General features: G+C 40.1%; 1 protein-coding gene across 5 annotated transcripts in view; it reads left to right on the top strand.

Annotated features, from left to right (window-relative positions):
- ZNF33B (zinc finger protein 33B) overlaps window positions 1–17,925 on the top strand; it is a 97,723-nt gene that overhangs the window by 67,949 nt on the left and 11,849 nt on the right. For 4 of the 5 annotated variants that reach the window (XM_027091911.1, XM_027091913.1, XM_027091914.1 and 1 more), the window contains 2 exons: window positions 14,146–14,272; window positions 14,551–14,646. The exons of the other annotated variant lie outside the window; for it this stretch is intronic. In XM_027091911.1, the coding sequence (XP_026947712.1) occupies window positions 14,146–14,272; window positions 14,551–14,646 (223 nt within the window). The remainder of the gene's footprint in view (window positions 1–14,145; window positions 14,273–14,550; window positions 14,647–17,925) is intronic. 5 annotated transcript variants of the gene reach the window in all.

A 17,925-nucleotide genomic window follows, 5' to 3' on the forward strand; every position in this document is an offset into this window, starting at 1 on the left:
GGGTTTCCTTTTCTCCACACCCTCTCCAGCATTTATTGTTTTTTACACTTTTTGGTGATAGCCATTCTGACTGGTGTGAGGTGATACCTCATTGTAGTTCTCATTTGCAATTCTCTGATAATTAGTGATGTTGAGCATCTTTTCTTATGCATTTTGGCAATCTTTATTTCTTCTTTGGAGAAATGTCTATTTAGATCTTCTGCCCCCCCCCTTTTTTTTTTACATTCATACAGCTGCATGAGCTGTTTGATTTTTTTGGAGATTAATCGCTTGTTGGTCACATCGTTTGCAAATATTTTCTCCCATTCTTTGGGTTGTTTTTTCATTTTGTTGATGGTTTCTTTTCCGGGCAGAAGCTTTTAAGTTTCATTAGGTCCCATTTGTTTATTTTTGTTTTTATTTCCGTTATTCTAGGAGATGGATCAAACAAGATATTGCTGCGACTTATGTCAAGGAGTGTTCTTCCTATGTTTTCCTCTAAGAGTTTTACAGTTTCTGGTCTTACATTTAGGTCTTTCATCCATTTTGAGTTTATTTTTGTGTGTGGTGTTAAAGAATGTTCTAATTTCATTCTTTTGCATGTAGCTGTCCAGTTTTCCCAGCACACCATTTTTTTGAAGAGACTGTCTTTTCTCCATTGTATAGCTCTTGCTCCTTTGTCGTACATTAATTTTTTTGTGTCACTTAGATATGATTTACAATTTCACTACCAAAGGTCCTTTTCAGAAGACGGCTTTTCAATGAATCTTATTTAACACAAAGTGTAGAAATTTGTTAGTTTACTAACTCTACTTTTGTCATACATTGGCAATCTCTTCACTATCTAGAGACTAGATGTTATAAAACTGGGACCCATTTGTCCAGTATATACATAATATATAAAGTTAAATGAAATGCATATAACATATAGAGCAATGGGTAAGTTGAAATGTTCTAGGACACACTGGCAAAACATCTTTTGCCATCTTCCCTCTCACCTCCCTGGACCCAATGAACAAGCAGAGAGTACACTGTTCAGAGGGGAGGTTTAACAATTCCATTTCTGAAGACAGTATTTCCCATCAGTTTTTAAAAGATATTTACAAGAAGCATTATTCTACTGCTTCTACTTTTAAATACATAAAGTACTTCTAAATATCTAGAAAGACTAGATATTTCAAATAAGAACTCACTTGTGCACTATGTACATAGCACTGTTAAATAAAATTGCACACGTGTAACAATGGCTATAATCTGAGGTATCTTCTAAATATGACCATTTTGGCCTGAACTATTCCCTCCCTCACTTCCTTCTCTCCACCACCAATCCAGTGGACAAGTACAGGCATGTGTAATCTTAGAGGTGGTTGAGCAAATTCATATCCAAAAGTCATTTACACCAGATAAGCTTCCCTATGAATTTCAACACAAATTGTACAAAATGTGCTAATTGTACTACTTTGTCATACACTAGCAACCCCTTTAACATCTAGAGACTACATGTTGCAAAATTAGGACTCATTTGTCCATTATATACACTATATACACAGCAAAACAAAATACACATAACATACAAAAAATGGTTTTGTCTGAAAATGTCCAGGTACAAACACACTAGCATATTACCTTTTGCAATTCTTTCCCTCCCATCTCCTCCAAACCACTGAACAAGTTAGACAGTAGTATACTGCTCACAGAGGTGATTTAACATTTAACATTCCCCAAGATAGTACTTCCTATGAATTTTAGCAAAAATATATTTACAGAGAGATATTTTACTACCTCTACATTTACCATACGTTGGGCACTTCTAAACATATAGCTGGACTAGATGTTTCAAATAAGGACTTAATTTGTCCACTATATACAGAGCAGTCTTGAATAAACTACACACATGTGACAGTTATAATCTGAAAGCGTCTTTAACATATGTGCATTCTAGCCTAAGACCAACCCCCTTCCCTTCTCTCCCATCTCCACCAACCCAGAGAGCTATACTGCCCAAGTTTTGAGATGACAGTCTTTCCCAGAAATTTTAACACAAAATGTACTATTTACTAACTCTATTTTTGTCATATTCTGGCAACCTTTATAACATCTAGAAAGACTAGATGTTGTAAATTAGGACTCATTTGTCCATCATATACACTTCATACACAGCAAAGTGAAACAAAATGCATGAACATAAAAAAGACAGTAGTTAATCTTGCCTCACTATAAATACACTGGCACAGAGGTCTTTGCACTTCTTTCTCCTCCACCCGACCTTGAACCAGAGCACAAACGCAATGCATACTGTTCAAAGAGGTGGTTTGGCCAAGCTTGCCCCCCCTCCAAATAAAGAACAATATTTCATATGAATTTTAACAAAAAGATATTTACAAAATGTCTTATTACCTCTACTTTTAATATATATCAGGCACTTCAGAACATCTAGAATGATTAGATATTTCAAAAAAGTACTTATTGTCAACTGTATATACAGTAGTGAGGAATAAAATACACACAAAAAAAATGGTTATAGTATGGAAATGTCTTATAAGTATGACCATTCTGGCACAGAACTTTCTTTTCTTCCTCCTCAAGGTTTTCCATTCCATGTCCTTTAACCCACTGAACAAATGTGGACCTCTGTGGCTCCTTTCTATTGTTTTCTTCATCTCTATTTCATTTATTTCTGCTCTGATCTTTATGATTTCTTTCCTTATACTAACCTTGGGTTTTGTTTGTTCTTTCTCTAGTTGCTTTAGGTGTAAGGTTAGGTTGTTTGAGATTTTTCTTGTTTCCTGAGGTAGTATTGTATTGCTATAAACTTCCCTCCTAGAACTGCTTTTGCTCAGTCCCAAAGGTTTTGAGTCATCATGTTTTTGTTGTCATTTGTCTCTAGGTATTCTTTGAATTCCTCTTCACTTTCTCCAGTGACCCACTGGTTGTTTAGTAACATATTGTTTAGCCTCCAAGTGTTAGTGTTTTCTACAGTTTTTTGCCTGTAAGTGATTTCTAATCTCATAGCGTTTTGGTCAGAAAAGATGCTTGCTCTGATTTGTTTTCTTAAATTTAATGAGGCTTGATTTGTGGCCCCAGAAGTGATGTATCCTGGAGAATGTTTCTTGTACACTTGAGAAGAAAGTGTATTCTGCTGCACTGCGAGGGAATGTTCTCTAAATATCATTTAAGTCCATCTCGTCTAATATGTCATTTAAGGCTGTGTTTCCATATTGATTTTCTGTCTGGATAATCTGTCCATTGATGACAGTGGGGTATTAAAGTCCCCCACTATTATTGTGTTACTGTCAATTTCTTTTTTTATGGCTGTTAGCATTCGCCTTATATATTGAGGTGCTCCTTTGTTGGGTGCATATATATTTGCTATTGTTATATCTTCTTCTTGGATTGATCCCTGTATCATTATATAGTGTCCTTCTTTTTCTCTTGTAACAGTCTTTATTTTAAATGTTTTATTTTGTTTGTTTTTGTGGTACGCATGCCTTTCACCGTTATGGCCTCTCCCGTTGCAGAGCACAGGCTCTGGACGCGCAGGCTCTGGACGCGTGGGCTCAGCAGCCATGGCTCAAAGGCCCAGCTGCTCTGCGGCATGTGGGATCTTCCTGGACCAGGGCACAAACCTGTGTCCCCTGCATCGGCAGGTGGACTCTCAACCACTGCGCCACCAGGGAAGCCCCAGTCTTTATTTTAAAGTCTATTTTGTCTGATATGCTTATTGCTACTCCAACTTTCCTGTGATTTACATTTGCATGGGATATTTTTTTTGCATCCCCTCACTTTCAGTTTGTATGTGTCCCTAAATCTGAAGCGGGTCTCTTGTAGACAGCATATATACGGGTCTTGTTTTTGCATCCATTCAGCCAGTATCTATCTTTTGGTTGGAGCGTTTAATCCATTGGCATTTAAGGTAGTTATTGATTTGTTTGTTCCTATAGCCATTTTCTGAATATTTTTGGATTTGTTTTTGTAGGTCTTTTTTCTTCTCTTTCTGTTTTGTTCTCTTGAGGTTTGATGACTATCTTTATTGTTATGTTTGGGTTGCTTTTTCTTTTTGTGTATGTATCTATTGTAGTTTTTTGGTTTGAAGTTCCCATGTGGTTTTGATATAGTAGTCTATATAAGTTTGTTTCAAGTTGCTGGTCTCTGAATTTCAAATGCAATCCCCTTTTCCTGCATTTGTACTCTCCTCTTCTAATGGCTGCTGGTTTTGATATCATATTTGTGTGTGGATGATTTTCTACTTTTACTGTATCCTTCCCTTTACTGGTGAGGTTTCCCATTTGTGATTTTCTTATTTCTAGTTGTGGCCTCTTTTTTTTTTTCCTTCCCCTGCCTAGAGAAGTTCCTTTAGCATTTGTTGTAAAACTGGTTTGGTGATGCTAAACTCTTGTAGCTTTTGCTTGTCTGTAAAGCTTTTGATTTCTCCATCAAGTCTGAATGAGAGCCTTGGTGGGTCAAGTATTCTTGGCTTTAGGTTTCTCTTTTTCATCACTTCAAATATATTGTGTCACTCCCTTCTGGCCTGCAGAGTTTCTGCTAAGAAATCAGCTGATAACCTTGTGGGGATGCCCTTTTATGTTATTTGATGCTTTTCCCTTTTTGCTTTTAAGGTTTTTTTCTTTGTATTTAATTTTTGTTAGTTTGATTAATATGTGTCTCAGCATGTTCCTCCTTGTGTTTATCCCAGATGGGACTCTGCACTTCCTGGACTTGGGTGACTGTTTCCTTTCCCATGTTAGGGAAGTTTTCAGCTGTTATCTCTTCAAATATTTTCTCGGCCATTTCTCTTCCTATTCTTCTTCTGGGACCCCATAATGCAATTGTTGGTGCATTTAATATTGCCCCAGAGGTCTCTGAGACTGTCCTCATTTCTTTTCATTCTTTTTTGCTTTATTCTGCTCTGTGGAAGTGATTTCCACCACTCTGTTTTCCAGCTCTGTTATTCATTCTTCCACCTCAGTTATTCTGCTATTGATTCGTTTTAGTATAGTTTTCATTTCAGTTATTGTGTTGTTCATCTCTATTTGTTTGTTCTTTAAGTATTCTAGTTCTTTGTTAAACATTTCTTGTATCTTCTCAGTCTGTGCCTCCATTCTTTTTCCGAGATTTTGGATCATCTTTACTATCATTACTCTACATTCTTTTTCAGGTAGATTGTCTATCTCCTTTTCATTTAGTTCTTCTTTGGGTTTTTAGGTTGTTCCTTTGTCTGCAATATATTTCTCTGTCCTCTCATTTTGTCTAAATTTCTGTGCTTGTGGTCTCCTTTCTGTAGGCTTCAGGATAGTCGTTCCTCTCGCTTCTGGTGTCTGACCCCTCGTGGGTGAGGTTCGTCCAGGGGCTTGTGCAGGCTTCCTCATTGGAGGGACTGGTGCCTGCTGCCTGGAGGGTGGAGCTGGGTCTGGTTCTTCTGGTGGGCAGGGCCGTGTCAAAGTGTTGGTTTTGAGATGGTTGTGAGCTCAGTACCACTTTAGACAGCCTGTCTACTGATGGGTAGAGCTGTGCTCCTGTCTTGCTGGTTGTTTGACCTGAGGCTTTCTAGCACTGGAGCCTTCAGGCTGTTGGGTGGGGTCGGGTCTTGGTGCTGAAATGGGGACCTCCAGGAGTGCTCATGCTGATCACTATTCCCTGGGGCCTCCACTGCCAGTGTCCTTGCCCCCACAGTGAGCTACAGTCGATCCCCACCTCCCCAGGAGACCCTCCAAGACCCCTAGATAAGTCTGCCAGGTTCCTTTGGAGGTACTGCTTTGTGCTGTGTCCCAGTGCACATGAGGCCTAGTGTGCACGGCCTCCAAGAGTGGAGTCTGTTTCCCCCAGCCCTGTGGAGCTCCTGCACTCAAGCCCTGCTGGCCTGCAAGGCTAAATGCTCTAGGGGTTTTTCCTCCCAGTGTCAAACCCTCAGACTGTCTTGGAGGACTATTTTTTTTAATTTAATTTTATGTATTTATTTTTGGCTGCACTGGGTCTTCATTGCTGCACATGGGCTTCCTCTAGTTGTGGCGAGTGGGGGCTACTCTCCATTGCAATGTGTGGGCTTCTCATTGCAGTGGCTTTTCTTGTTGCAGAGCATGGGCTCTAGGCACGTGGGCTTCAGTAGTTGTTGCACACAGGCTCAATAGTTGTGGCTCACAGGCTCTAGAGCGCAGGCTCAGTAGTTGTGGCACACAGGCTTAGTTGCTCCGCAGCATGTGGGATCTACCTGGACCAGGGCTCAAACCCGTGTCCCCTGCATTGGCAGGTGGTTTCTTAACCACTATGCCACCAGGGAAGCCCTGCAGGGCTATTTTTATGTGGGAAAGTCCGTGTAGCCTGCATGGGTTTAACATTTTTTGGTCCAAGGGCTGTTTTCAGTATGGGTGTCTGCCATCTTTTTCTTCAGCTTATGCTTATCACTGTGGTAAGAGGTGTGACTGATGTTTTAGTGACCAGATCCTGCACTGGGTATTGAGCAGGGCCTCCTCTTTGCTCTGTGGTTGTCACTGCCCTGTCGGGGGTGGGGTCTGCTCCCTAGTTGTTGTTGAAGAGGCCCCCAGTCTCTTTTTTTTTTTTGCGGTATGCGGGCCTCTCACTGTTGTGGCCTCTCCCGCTGCGGAGCACAGGCTCCAGACGCGCAGGCTCAGCGGCCATGGCTCACGGGCCCAGCCGCTCCGTGGCATGTGGGATCTTCCCGGACTAGGGCACAAACCCATGTCCCCTGCACCGGCAGGCGGACTCTCAACCACTGCGCCACCAGGGAAGCCCCCCAGTCTGTTTCTTAGCTGTGTTTCTGATCTGTGGTGCAAGGTAGGCTGTATTGGAGCACTCCCACTGGGAGAGAAGCCACTGAGTACACCTCCTCTGCACGTGTTTACTTCTGAGTGTGCTCTGCTGCATCACCTTTCACCCGTTGTCCAAGCTCACAAACTCCAATCTCGTTGGCACTGCTTTCAGCCCCACCTTAACCGTGGGTACGCCAGCAATTGGCCCTCGTTTCTCTCAGGCATTGTTTTCACCAGGCCACCAGCATAGATCCACTGAGGTCAGTTCCCAGGACTGCAGTAATCATGCATCTGGAACCACTGTGGGCACTGTGGAGGCAATGCATACTCTGGCCTGGCCAATCTCCCACGTGTACTTGCTCAAAAAGTCCACAGCTGCTAAAGCTAGACCCATCTCAGCTGCAGGAACACTTGTTGTCCCTTCAGATGTTCCTGAGGTGCTGAGTTTATAAAGCCAGTTGTGGGGGTGTAATTCTGTGGTTCACACAGTGGGAGGAGAGATTTCAGCTCTCCTTTCTTGGTTGCATGGGTCCTGGGGCTCTGCTGTGGCTTCAGCCTCACCTCTGCACATGGGCTACCCACAGGCATCTGCTCCTGGGGCTGCCCTGGAGCACATGAAGCCCTCCCAGGTGGGAGGGGGCTGAGGCAGCAACCAGGGGTGCATGAGCCTGCCCAGGCAGGAGGGGCTGGAGGTGGCCACTGACTGTGCCATGTGTGCCCGCCCAGGCGAGCGGGGCTGGAGGCAGCCACCAGGGGCACATAAGCCCGCTCTGGCAGGAGCCCCTCCTAGTGGCATCCCCTGGGCTTTTCCCCTGAGCATTCCCAGTTATGGAGCTCCTCACTCCCACCCCTTCACGTTGTCTCCTTGCAGCCAATAGCAGTCCTCTTTTCAGATCTGTTCTCCAAGCACCCTGTTCCAGCCCCCAGCCCCCGTTGTACTGGTGGATGCACCTCAGCCTGGGGTGCACAGGGCTGTGGCGTGGACCACCTTTATAGGTCTCACTCTGTCCGGCCTGCCACAGACAGATTGCTGCTCTCTCCTCCAAGCCCCTGAAGCTCCCCTTTTGTCCCAACTGATCTCGCCACTGGTGAGGGGGCTCTCGGATGTGGCAACCTCTCCTCTCCTTTAGCTCCACAACAGAGGTGCAGTCCATCCTGTTTCTGGGCTTTTTTTTTTTTCCTTTGGTCCTATGTGGTTACATGGGGTTCTTTCTTGTCCTTTTAGGTGTCTGAGGACCTCTGCTAGTGTTCAGCAGGTGCTCTGTGAGAACTGTTCCATTGGCAGATGTGGTCTTGATGCGTTTTGAGGGGGAGGCAAACTCCATGTCCTCCTCCTCCATCATCTTGACTCCTACCATATTTAATACAGTTGACTTAAAGCCTTTGTTTAGGAAGTTCAATGTCTGGTCTTCTCAGGGACATTTCTGTCAATTTATATTTTTCCTTTGATTGGGCCATACTTTTTTGTTTCTTTGTTTTTTTGCTTCTTTGTGTGCTTTGTGATTTTGTTGTTGAAACTGGACATTTGTGTATCATAATGTTGTAATTTTAGAAATTACTTTCTTGCTCTTCTCCAAATTTTGGTGTTCTTGATTGTTGAAGACTACAGTTATCCAAATGACTTTTCCAAACTGCTTTTGTTTGTTTGCAAAGTCTGTATTTCTTATCTGTGGTCACTGAATTCTCTATTCCTTTAGCTTGTGTTCAGTTAGTGTTTTGAACATCCATCATCTCGTATAGGTACAACTCTAAAGAACTAGAAAAAAAAATTTTTTTCCTTGTGATGAGAATGCTTAGGATTTAGTACTCTTAACTTTCATTTATAACATACAGCAGTGTTATCTTTATCATGTTGTACATTACATCCCTAGCACTTACCTTATAACTGAAAGTTTGTATGTTTTGTCTACCTTCATCTAATTCCCCTTCCCCCTCCTCCCCACGTCTAGTAGCCACAAATCTGATCTCTTTTTCTCTGAGTTGGTCTGTTTGCTTTTGAAGTATAATTGACTTACAGCACTATTTTAGTTCCTTGTATACAACATAGTGATTCTACATTTCTATAAGTTTCAAAATGATCACCAGTAATATGTCATTTGTTACTATATGAAGATATTATATAATTATATTCTCCACACTCTACATTTTATACCTGTGACTCTTTTATTTTGTTAAGTGGAAGTTTGCACCTCTTAGTCTCCCTCACCTATTTCTCCCCTTCCCCTACCAACCTGCCCTCTGGCAACCACCTATTTGTTCTCTTTATCTATGACTCTGTTTCTGTTTGGTTACATTTGTTCATTTGTTTTGTTTCTTGGATTCCAGATATAAGTGAAATCATGCAGTATTTGTCTTTCTCTGTCTGACTTATTTCACTTAGCAGAGTACCCTGTAGGTACACCCATGTTGTCACAAATGGCAAGACTTCATTCTTTTTATGGCTGAGTAATATTCCATTGTGTACATGTGTGTTTGTGTGTATGTATACACACACATACATACCACATTTTCATTATACATTCATCTGTTGATGAACACTTAAGTAGCTTCCACATCTTGCCTGTTGTAAATGATGCTGCAGTGAACATGTGGGGGGGGTGAGCGAATATCTTTTCAAATTAGCACTTTTATTTTCTTCAGATAAACAGCCAGTAATAGCCAGAAATGGAGTTGCTGGGTTGTATGGTAGCTCTGTTTTTAGTTTTTTGAGGACTCTCCATTACTGTTTTCTATAGTGGCTTTACCAGTTTACATTCCCACCAACAGCGTGTAAGGGTTCCCTTTTCTTCATATCCTCACCAACACTTGTTATTTTTCTTTTCGGTAATGGCCATTCTGACAGATGTGAGGTGATATCTCATTGTGGTTTTGATTTGCATTACCGTGATGATCAGTGATGTTGAGCATCTTTTTATGTGTCTATTGGCCATCTGTATATCTTCTTTAGATAAATGTCTGTTCAGTTCCTTGCCTGGGTTTAATTGGATTGTTTTTCTGATGTCAAATTGTATGAGTTCTTTGTATATTTTGGATGTTAACCCCTTGTTGGAGATAACCATTTGCAAATGTCTTCTCCCATTCATTAGGCGGCCTTTTCATTTTGTTGATAGTTTCCTTCATTGTACAAAGCTTTTTAGTCTGGCGTAGTCCCACTGGGTAGTTTTTGCTTTTGTTTCCCTTGCCTGAGCAGAATATCCAAACCATTGCTAAGATTGATGTCAGAGAGCCTATTTATTTTTGAATTTTATTTATTTTTTTATACAGCAGGTTCTTAATAGTTATCCATTTTATACATATTAATGTATACATGTCAATCCCAATCTCCCAATTAATCACACCACCACCACCCCCTGCCACTTTCCCCCCTTGGTGTCCACACATTTGTTCAGAGAGCCTATTTTTTGTTTGTTTGTTTTTGCCACACAGCACAGCTTACAGGATGTTAGTTCCCTGACCAGGGATTGAACTCATGCCCCCTGCAATGGAAATGCAGAGTCCTAACCACTGTACTGCCAGGGAAATACCCTGTGTAGGTTTTCTTTTTTTTTTTTAATTAATTTTCTTTATTTATTTTTGGCTGATTGGGTCTTCATTGCTGCGTGCGGACTTTCTCTAGTTGCGTTGAGCAGGGGCTACTCTTTGTTGCGGTGTGCGGGCTTCTTGTTGTGGTGGCTTCTATTGTTGTGGAGCATGGGCTCTAGGTGCACAGGCTTTAGTAGTTGTGGCTCGCAGGCTGTAGAGCACAGTCTCAGTAGTTGTGGCACACGGGCCTAGTTGCTCCAAGGCATGTGGGATCTTCCCGGACCAGGGCTTGAACCAGCAAGTCCCCCCTGCATATGTTTTCTTATAGAAGTTTTATGGTTTCAGGTCTTACATTTAAGTTTTTAATTCATTTTATTTTTTATGGTGTGAGAAAGTAGTCCACTTTTCCCAGCAAGAAGCTGTCTTTTCCCCATTGTATATTCTCACCTCCTTTGTGGTAGATCGTCTCATACACTTTAAATTGTCTCTAGATTACTTATAATACCTAATACAATGTAAATGCCATGTAAATAGTTGTAAATACAATGTTAATTCTATATAAATAACTGCTGTTATGTGGCAAATTCAATTTTGCTTTTTGGAACTTTCTGGAGTTTTTCTTCCCCAAAATATTTTAATTCTGTGGTTGGTTGAATCTGTGGATGTGGAACCTGTGCATATGGAGGGCCAACTGTATATAGATATGTTTTCAAAAAAAAAGTGTCCTGACTTTATAGAATGGCTGCACTTCAGCTTTGGTTTTCATTAACTGCTGGATCTCCACAGAGTGGAGGTCCACCAAGGTGCCCTAGGAGTCAGTTACTTTGTCAGTGAGTTACTTTACCAGTCATTCATCTTAGCACCTATGCTGACCCCTGGCCCTGGTTGGAGGGCTTAGAGATTGGTAGTCTCTGGCTGTGGCTGGAAGCCGCTGCTTCTGCCCACTTCTGTGCTTGTATAAATTGTAGGTACCATGCTTCTAGTTTCTTTTGTCTGATACAATCCACTTATATCATCCAGAAGTTGCACAAAATTGTCTTTCTGGTGTATTCTGTTATTGGCACATTTGTTTGTTTTACTTTTGTTTTATTGTTTCTTCCACTTATATTGTTGGAGGCATCAGAGATAGATGTGTGTTTTAAGTCCACCATCTTTAATTGGAAGTGTCAGTTATTTGTGAAACTGTGTTATTATTTCCCACTATTCTCTTGTCATCTGGTTCTGTTCTTACATTTCAGAAAATTTCTTCTCAGCCTTCAAAGCCTATTTTTCTTTTTTCTGCCAGCCTCTCAAATATTGGTGATCCCTTAAATTCTGTGCTGGTATTTTTTCTTTCCTCAATTTGTCTCCTCTGTGACCATCTGATTCACTCTGGTGACTCCAGTGACAGAGTTGCAATTTTCACCCAAATCCTTATTTTCATACTACACTTCTAAATTCCAGATTCAGCTATCCAAACTTCCAGTTGATATTTCTACTTCCATGTTCTGAAGATATCTGGCATACTGTATGTCTAGCATCTGTTTCATTGTCACTGTGCATCTACCCTGCTCTTCCTCCTGTTTCCCCAGACTTGACAAGAGGTTTCCAGAACCTCCAAGGCAGATCATGCAGATCCTCTGGGAGTAACTCTTCCTCTCTCCCTTTGCTCAGCAAGTTCCCTGTTTAGCATCTCTGCTAATAATATAGGCGACTCCCCTCTTAATAGAGGCAATCCAGCACAGATATTTACAGCGTTGGGATTACAGCATGTGAATTGGCTAGTGGGCAGGTACCTTTCCAGGACATGCACAGGACTCAGATGTTGTTACAGAAAGGTCCTCCTTAGAGCCCACTGGATATCAGTATTTTCCCTCAATCAGAATCCAGAATGAAAAGTTCCCGATCAGGTGTAGACTCTGGGATTGGAGAAAGTGTACACGTCTCCAGTGGAACTCGCACAGTAAATAGTGACAGATTGCAAACACTGCCCTCAAAAACATTCTCTCCTGTCTTCCTTAGCTTGGTACAGCTCTGTCTGCAACAAGACCCTGAGAAAAGGCCATCAGCAAGCAGTGTATTATCCCACGTTTTCTTCATACAGCCTTATTTTGAGTTTCTTTAGCAGATGAAGGAAGAAAGCCAGAGTTTAGCATGTACACTGTTGCCTCCTGCTTGTCACAGGCCATCCACAGCACCACCTCCAGCCTCACCTTGGACTGAGCTGGAATGGGATTTTCCTGATGACAAAGATTCAAACTGGGAATTCTAGGGCTGCCAAATCCTTTCATGTCCTATATACTTGACACTTCCTCCCTGCTGCTTTTTCTTCTGTATTGCTAGGTACAAATACTAGAATTATACTTGAAAATACAGCTGGGTGCACTCCAGAATCTATCATTTAGGACCACTCTGTTCAAAGGAGCATGAGTTCATAGCCCCTTTGGTTAGCTCAGAGTGCTATATTATAACTCCAGGGAAACTTTAGAATTATTAATCTAACTACATTTAGTGTCATCTGTTCTCCAAATTTTTTTCCCAAGCTGTGACTAGCTCTTCTTTTTGATCTCTCAATATAATTTTTGAGCCAGTTAAATTTTTCAGCATTTTGTTGCCCTCAGGAGAATGAAGCCTCAGAGGACATTGCTTCCAAGTACATTTTTTACTTCCAGATTCTCTAGCCTTTTTAATCAGCTGTGTTAAATCAACAGGCTAGTTTATCCTGGCATCAAACCCATTTTTGATAGAAGGGGAAATGTTTATACTTTCCCATTTTCTTCTGTTAATACTTATGGTAATATCAAACTGAGCCTCACACATTAAATGATTCACTTGAAAAAAAAAAACAACAAACCAACTTTGGGATCATTGCTTCCTCGGCAACAATTAGTTTATATAACTAGGACGGAAGTGTGTATTTCCATTTCACTATTGGCTTCATGCTGTTCACAGCAATGACCTAGGGTGAGTGGAGATGGGGGAAGAGAGAGAGACTGTGCCCTAAGGGAGTGTGCAAGATAATTCTGCATACATCATATACTGTCAGTCCTTTAGGGCATGGGAAGAAAATATTAGCTTATTTATATTTTTATCTGAAAAGAACAGAATTAAGCTCTCCTCATATGTGAATTGACAGTATTTAATTTATAGATAAATATAAATAAAACTGGTGGTTCCTCAAGAATTTTATGGATTAGATGAGTGATGAAATATTTGGAGATCACCAACAGAATTTAAGCCAAATATATTCCCTAGTTTCCTCCCCTGAACCTTTTGCCCCTGCCTCTGCAGCCTCTATCTCATCACAGGTTCAGACCTGCTCTCCTGTCCTGTTGTACAGTCCATTGACTTGCCACATGTTTTTTCAGGTCTTCTTAACATTTCTTGCAGTTTTGCCACATATTTGCAAAGAAACTACTATTTATATTTAAGCACTGAAAGTTTTATCTGCTCAGTGAAATCCAGGGTGCTGATACTCTCACATGAACTTGCACAGAACCCCTTTATGACCTGTCTGCATTGTACATATTTGTGATATGGGTCCTTTAAGTCCTATGATAGGTATATCTTTATATCTTTCCTTATGAGAATAAGCTCTTTGAGGCCAGGAAGAGTATATTTTTCAACTTGGAATTCTCAAAAACTAGGACACTTTTAGGCACATAAAGGCATGCAGATATTTTTCCATTAAGTAATAAATTAATCCACCAATGGTATTTCTACTATGGTTTCTTGTTTAATCACAAAGTGTAACACAAAACAAGCTATATAGTAGAGGTCCTTTGTAACATGTTCTGGTCAATTTTCACCAGGAAAAATGGTAAGAATTAGTCTTTAAAATTCTTTTTCCACATCACCTGACTCTGACCACTGCAGATTGAGCAGAAGTGTGTTTTTCTAGGGATCACTGTCATTCAGGGATGTGACTGTGGGCTTCACCCAGGAGGAGTGGCAGCACCTGGACCCTGCTCAGAGGATGCTGTACAGGGATGTGATGCTGGAGAACTACAGCCACCTCATCTCAGTAGGTAGGTAGCGCTTATTTCCCATGTAGACCCCCAGTATACATGTCCTTTCTTATTTACAGAAACCTGTGGAATTTTTGTAGTATATAATAATATTTAGGTTTGGGATTTACAGGCCAAGGACAATTTATCCCTTTTGGGTACCAGAAAGAATGTGTTGTCCTCTGCCCCATAACAGGATGAGATGAGCTTTTCTTTTATTGTATACTCTTTGAGAACAGTGTATCAAAGACCCTGACATTCATCCAATTTGTCTCATGTCATATAATTCTCATTCACAGGGTTTTGCATCCCTAAACCGGAAGTGATCCTCAAGTTGGAGCAAGGAGAGGAGCCATGGATATTGGAGGAAGAGTCCCCAAGCCAGAGTGTCCCAGGTGAGTCCGGGAGTATGAGCCAGTTTAGGAGGAAACCAGATCACAAAGGGGTAGTTCAGAGATTAAGGCCATTGAAATGGTCTTCAGGAATCATGTTTTAGTGGCTCTGGACCTTTGGAAGTAGCATGTTAACATGACTCAAATATCCAGTGTCATTGAATCGTGCAGTGTCTCCCCAGTGTCACTCTTATACACAAATGGTATCCTTTTTTTTTTTTTTACAGATGTTTAAGTGTTCAAGTAAATAAAGTTTTGTATATGCATACACCCATATAGCCATTGTCAAGGTGAACATATGGAACATTTTTTTAGCACCCCAGAAGGCTCCCTGGTGTCCTCCTCCCAGTAAATAACATCTCCCCCTTCTATTATCATAGATCAAGTTTGCCTGTTTTTCACTTCAGATAACTGTAGTCATACAGTAGGTACTATGTATATATGTGCACTATGTATATACATACACACAATATGTAAATGTGTATATATACTGTGTGTGTGTGTGTGTGTGTGTGTGTGTGTGTGTGTGTGTGTGTGTGTGTGTGGTGTCTGCCGCCTTTGGATCAGTACTATGTCTGTGAGATATATATGTCATGTACATTAGTAGTTTGTTTATTGCTTTATATTGCTGTGCAGTGTTCCATTGTGACTATCCCAGAATTTATCTGTCCATTCTATTATTGAAATATAATTGGGGTACATATTTGAAACATACTTGTTTTAAAATACATTTATTTTGAATTTGGGGGTTTTTGAAAAATGGTGTTACATTTTTTAATTGAAGTATAGTTGATTTACAATATTACATTAGTTTCAGGTATACAACAATGATTCAGTATTTTTGCAGATTATACTCCATTATAAGTTATTACAAGATAATGGCTATAATTCCCTGTGCTGTACAATATATCCTTGTTGCATATCTATTTTATACATAGTAGTTTGTATCTGTTAAACCAAACACCTAATTTGTCCCTCCACCTTCAGTCTCCCCTTCAGTAACCATGTTTTTTTTCTGTATCTGTGAGTCTGTTTCTGTTTTGCATATACATACATTTGCATTATCTTTTTAGATTCTATATGTAATTGATATCATACAGTATTTGTCTTTTTCTGGCTTATTTCACTAAGCATGATATCCTCTAGGTCCATCCACATTCCTGCAAATGACAGAATTTATTTTTTTTTATGACTGAGTACTCTTCTGCTGTGTGTGTGTATATATATGTGTGTGTGTGTATATAATTTTCTTTATCCAGTTGTCTGTCAATGGGCACCTATGTTGCTTCCGTGTCTTGGCTATTGTAAATGCTGCTGTGAACATTGGGGTGCATGTATCCTTTAAAATTAGTGTTTTCGTTTTCTCCAGATATATACCCAGGAGCATTATCTGCAAATAGTGACAGTTATACCTCTTCCCTTCCAATTTGGATACCTTTTATTTTTTCTTTGTGTCTGTGATTGCTGTGGATAGGACTTCTGATACCGTGTTTAAATAGAAGTGGCGATGGTCTGCATCTTTGTCTTGTTCCTGGAAATAACAGGAAGGCTTTCAGCTTTTCACCGTTGAGTGTGATGTTGGCTATGGGTTTGTCATAAATGGCCTTTATTATGTTGAGATATGCTCCCTCTATACCCACTGTGATGCGAGTTTTTATCGTGAATGAATGTTGAGTTTGGTCAAATGCTTTTTCTGTGTCTAGAAAAAGCATTTTTTCTTTCATTAATGTGGTGTATCACATTGATTTGTGGATATTGATCCATCCTTGCATCCCTTGAATAAATCTACCCACTTGATCATGGCATATGATCCTTTTTATATAATGTTGAATTTGGTTTGCTAATGTTTTATTGAGGATTTCTGTATCTATTTTCCTCAGAGATATTGGTCTGTACTTGTGTCTGGTTTTGGTATCAGGGTAATTGTCACCTTGTAGACTGAATTTGGGAGTGTTCCATTCTCTTCAGTTTTTTCAAATAGTTTGAGAAGGGTAGGTATTAGTAGTTTGTTATGTGTTTGGTAGAATTCCCCTGTGAGCCACCCAGTCCTGGACCTTTGTTTGCTGGGAGTTTTATTAGAAAAACAAACTATTGTGGGTTTTTGATTTGTAGTTACCATGTGGTTCATATATGTTGACCTAGAACTGTATTTATTTTAAACTTATAGTCATTTAAATTCAGGCACATTCTAGAAGATCTACATTCCCCCACGTTTTGGTTTTTAACATATTTTACATCTTCATGTCTATCTCTTAACTGTTTATTGTAGTTACAGTTTATTTTACAAATGTTGTCTTTTAACTTTCACAGTAGCTTATTTTAGTGGTTGATCTACAGCCTTTACTACATTTTTGCCTTTTCTGGTGGGATTTTCTCCATCCTATAGTTTCTTATTTCTTGTTGTACCTTCCTCCCACCTTTTTTCACTTAAGGAAGATCCTTTAACACTTCTTATAAGGTCAGTTTAGTATTGATGACTGTTATAGTTTTTGCTTGTCTGAGAAGTTCTTTATCTCTTCAATTCTGAATGATAATCTTGCTGGGTGGAGTATCCTATGTTGGAAGGTTTTCCCTTTTAACACTTTAAATATCTCATGCCACTCCCTTCTGGCCTGAAAAATTTCTGCAGACACATCAGCTGATACCCTTATTGGGGTTTCTTATACGTGACTCTTTCTTGCTGCCTTTAGAATTCTCTTTATCTTTAATGTTTGCCATTTTAATTATGATATGTCTTGGTGTAAGTCTCTGGGTTTTTCTTGTTTGGGACCCTCTGTGCTTCCTGGACCTGAATATCTATTCTTTAGGTTCAGGGTTTTGAGCCATAATTTCATCAAATATGTTTTCTACCTGTTTTTTATTTCTTCTCCTTCTGGTACCCCTATAATGAGAGCATTAGTATGCTTGATGTTGTCCCAGTGGTCCTTTATAAACTATCCTTCTTTTTTTAAGTTTTTCGTTTTGCTAATCTGATTAGATTTCCATTATTTTATCTTCCAGATCACTTCTGCATCCTTCTATATCACCTATTCTGCTGTTAATTCCATCTAGTGTATTTTTCATTTCACTAATTGTGTTTTTCACCTCCAAGTGTTTTTTTTCTGTTTTCTAGTTCCTTGTTAAAATTCTTACTGTGTTCATATATTCTTTTCACTAGTTCAGTTATCATGCTTATTACTAATGCTTTACAATCTTTAGTAAATTATATCTGTTTCATTAGTTGATTTTGTTAGGGTTTTCTTCTTGTTCTTTTGTTTGAAACAAATTCCTTTGTCTTCTCAT

The sequence above is a fragment of the Aethalodelphis obliquidens genome, unplaced genomic scaffold, assembly GCF_003676395.1.
Source record: "Aethalodelphis obliquidens isolate GAN/ISIS:26980383/991018 unplaced genomic scaffold, ASM367639v1 scaffold73, whole genome shotgun sequence".
Taxonomy (NCBI): Eukaryota; Metazoa; Chordata; class Mammalia; order Artiodactyla; family Delphinidae; genus Aethalodelphis; species Aethalodelphis obliquidens.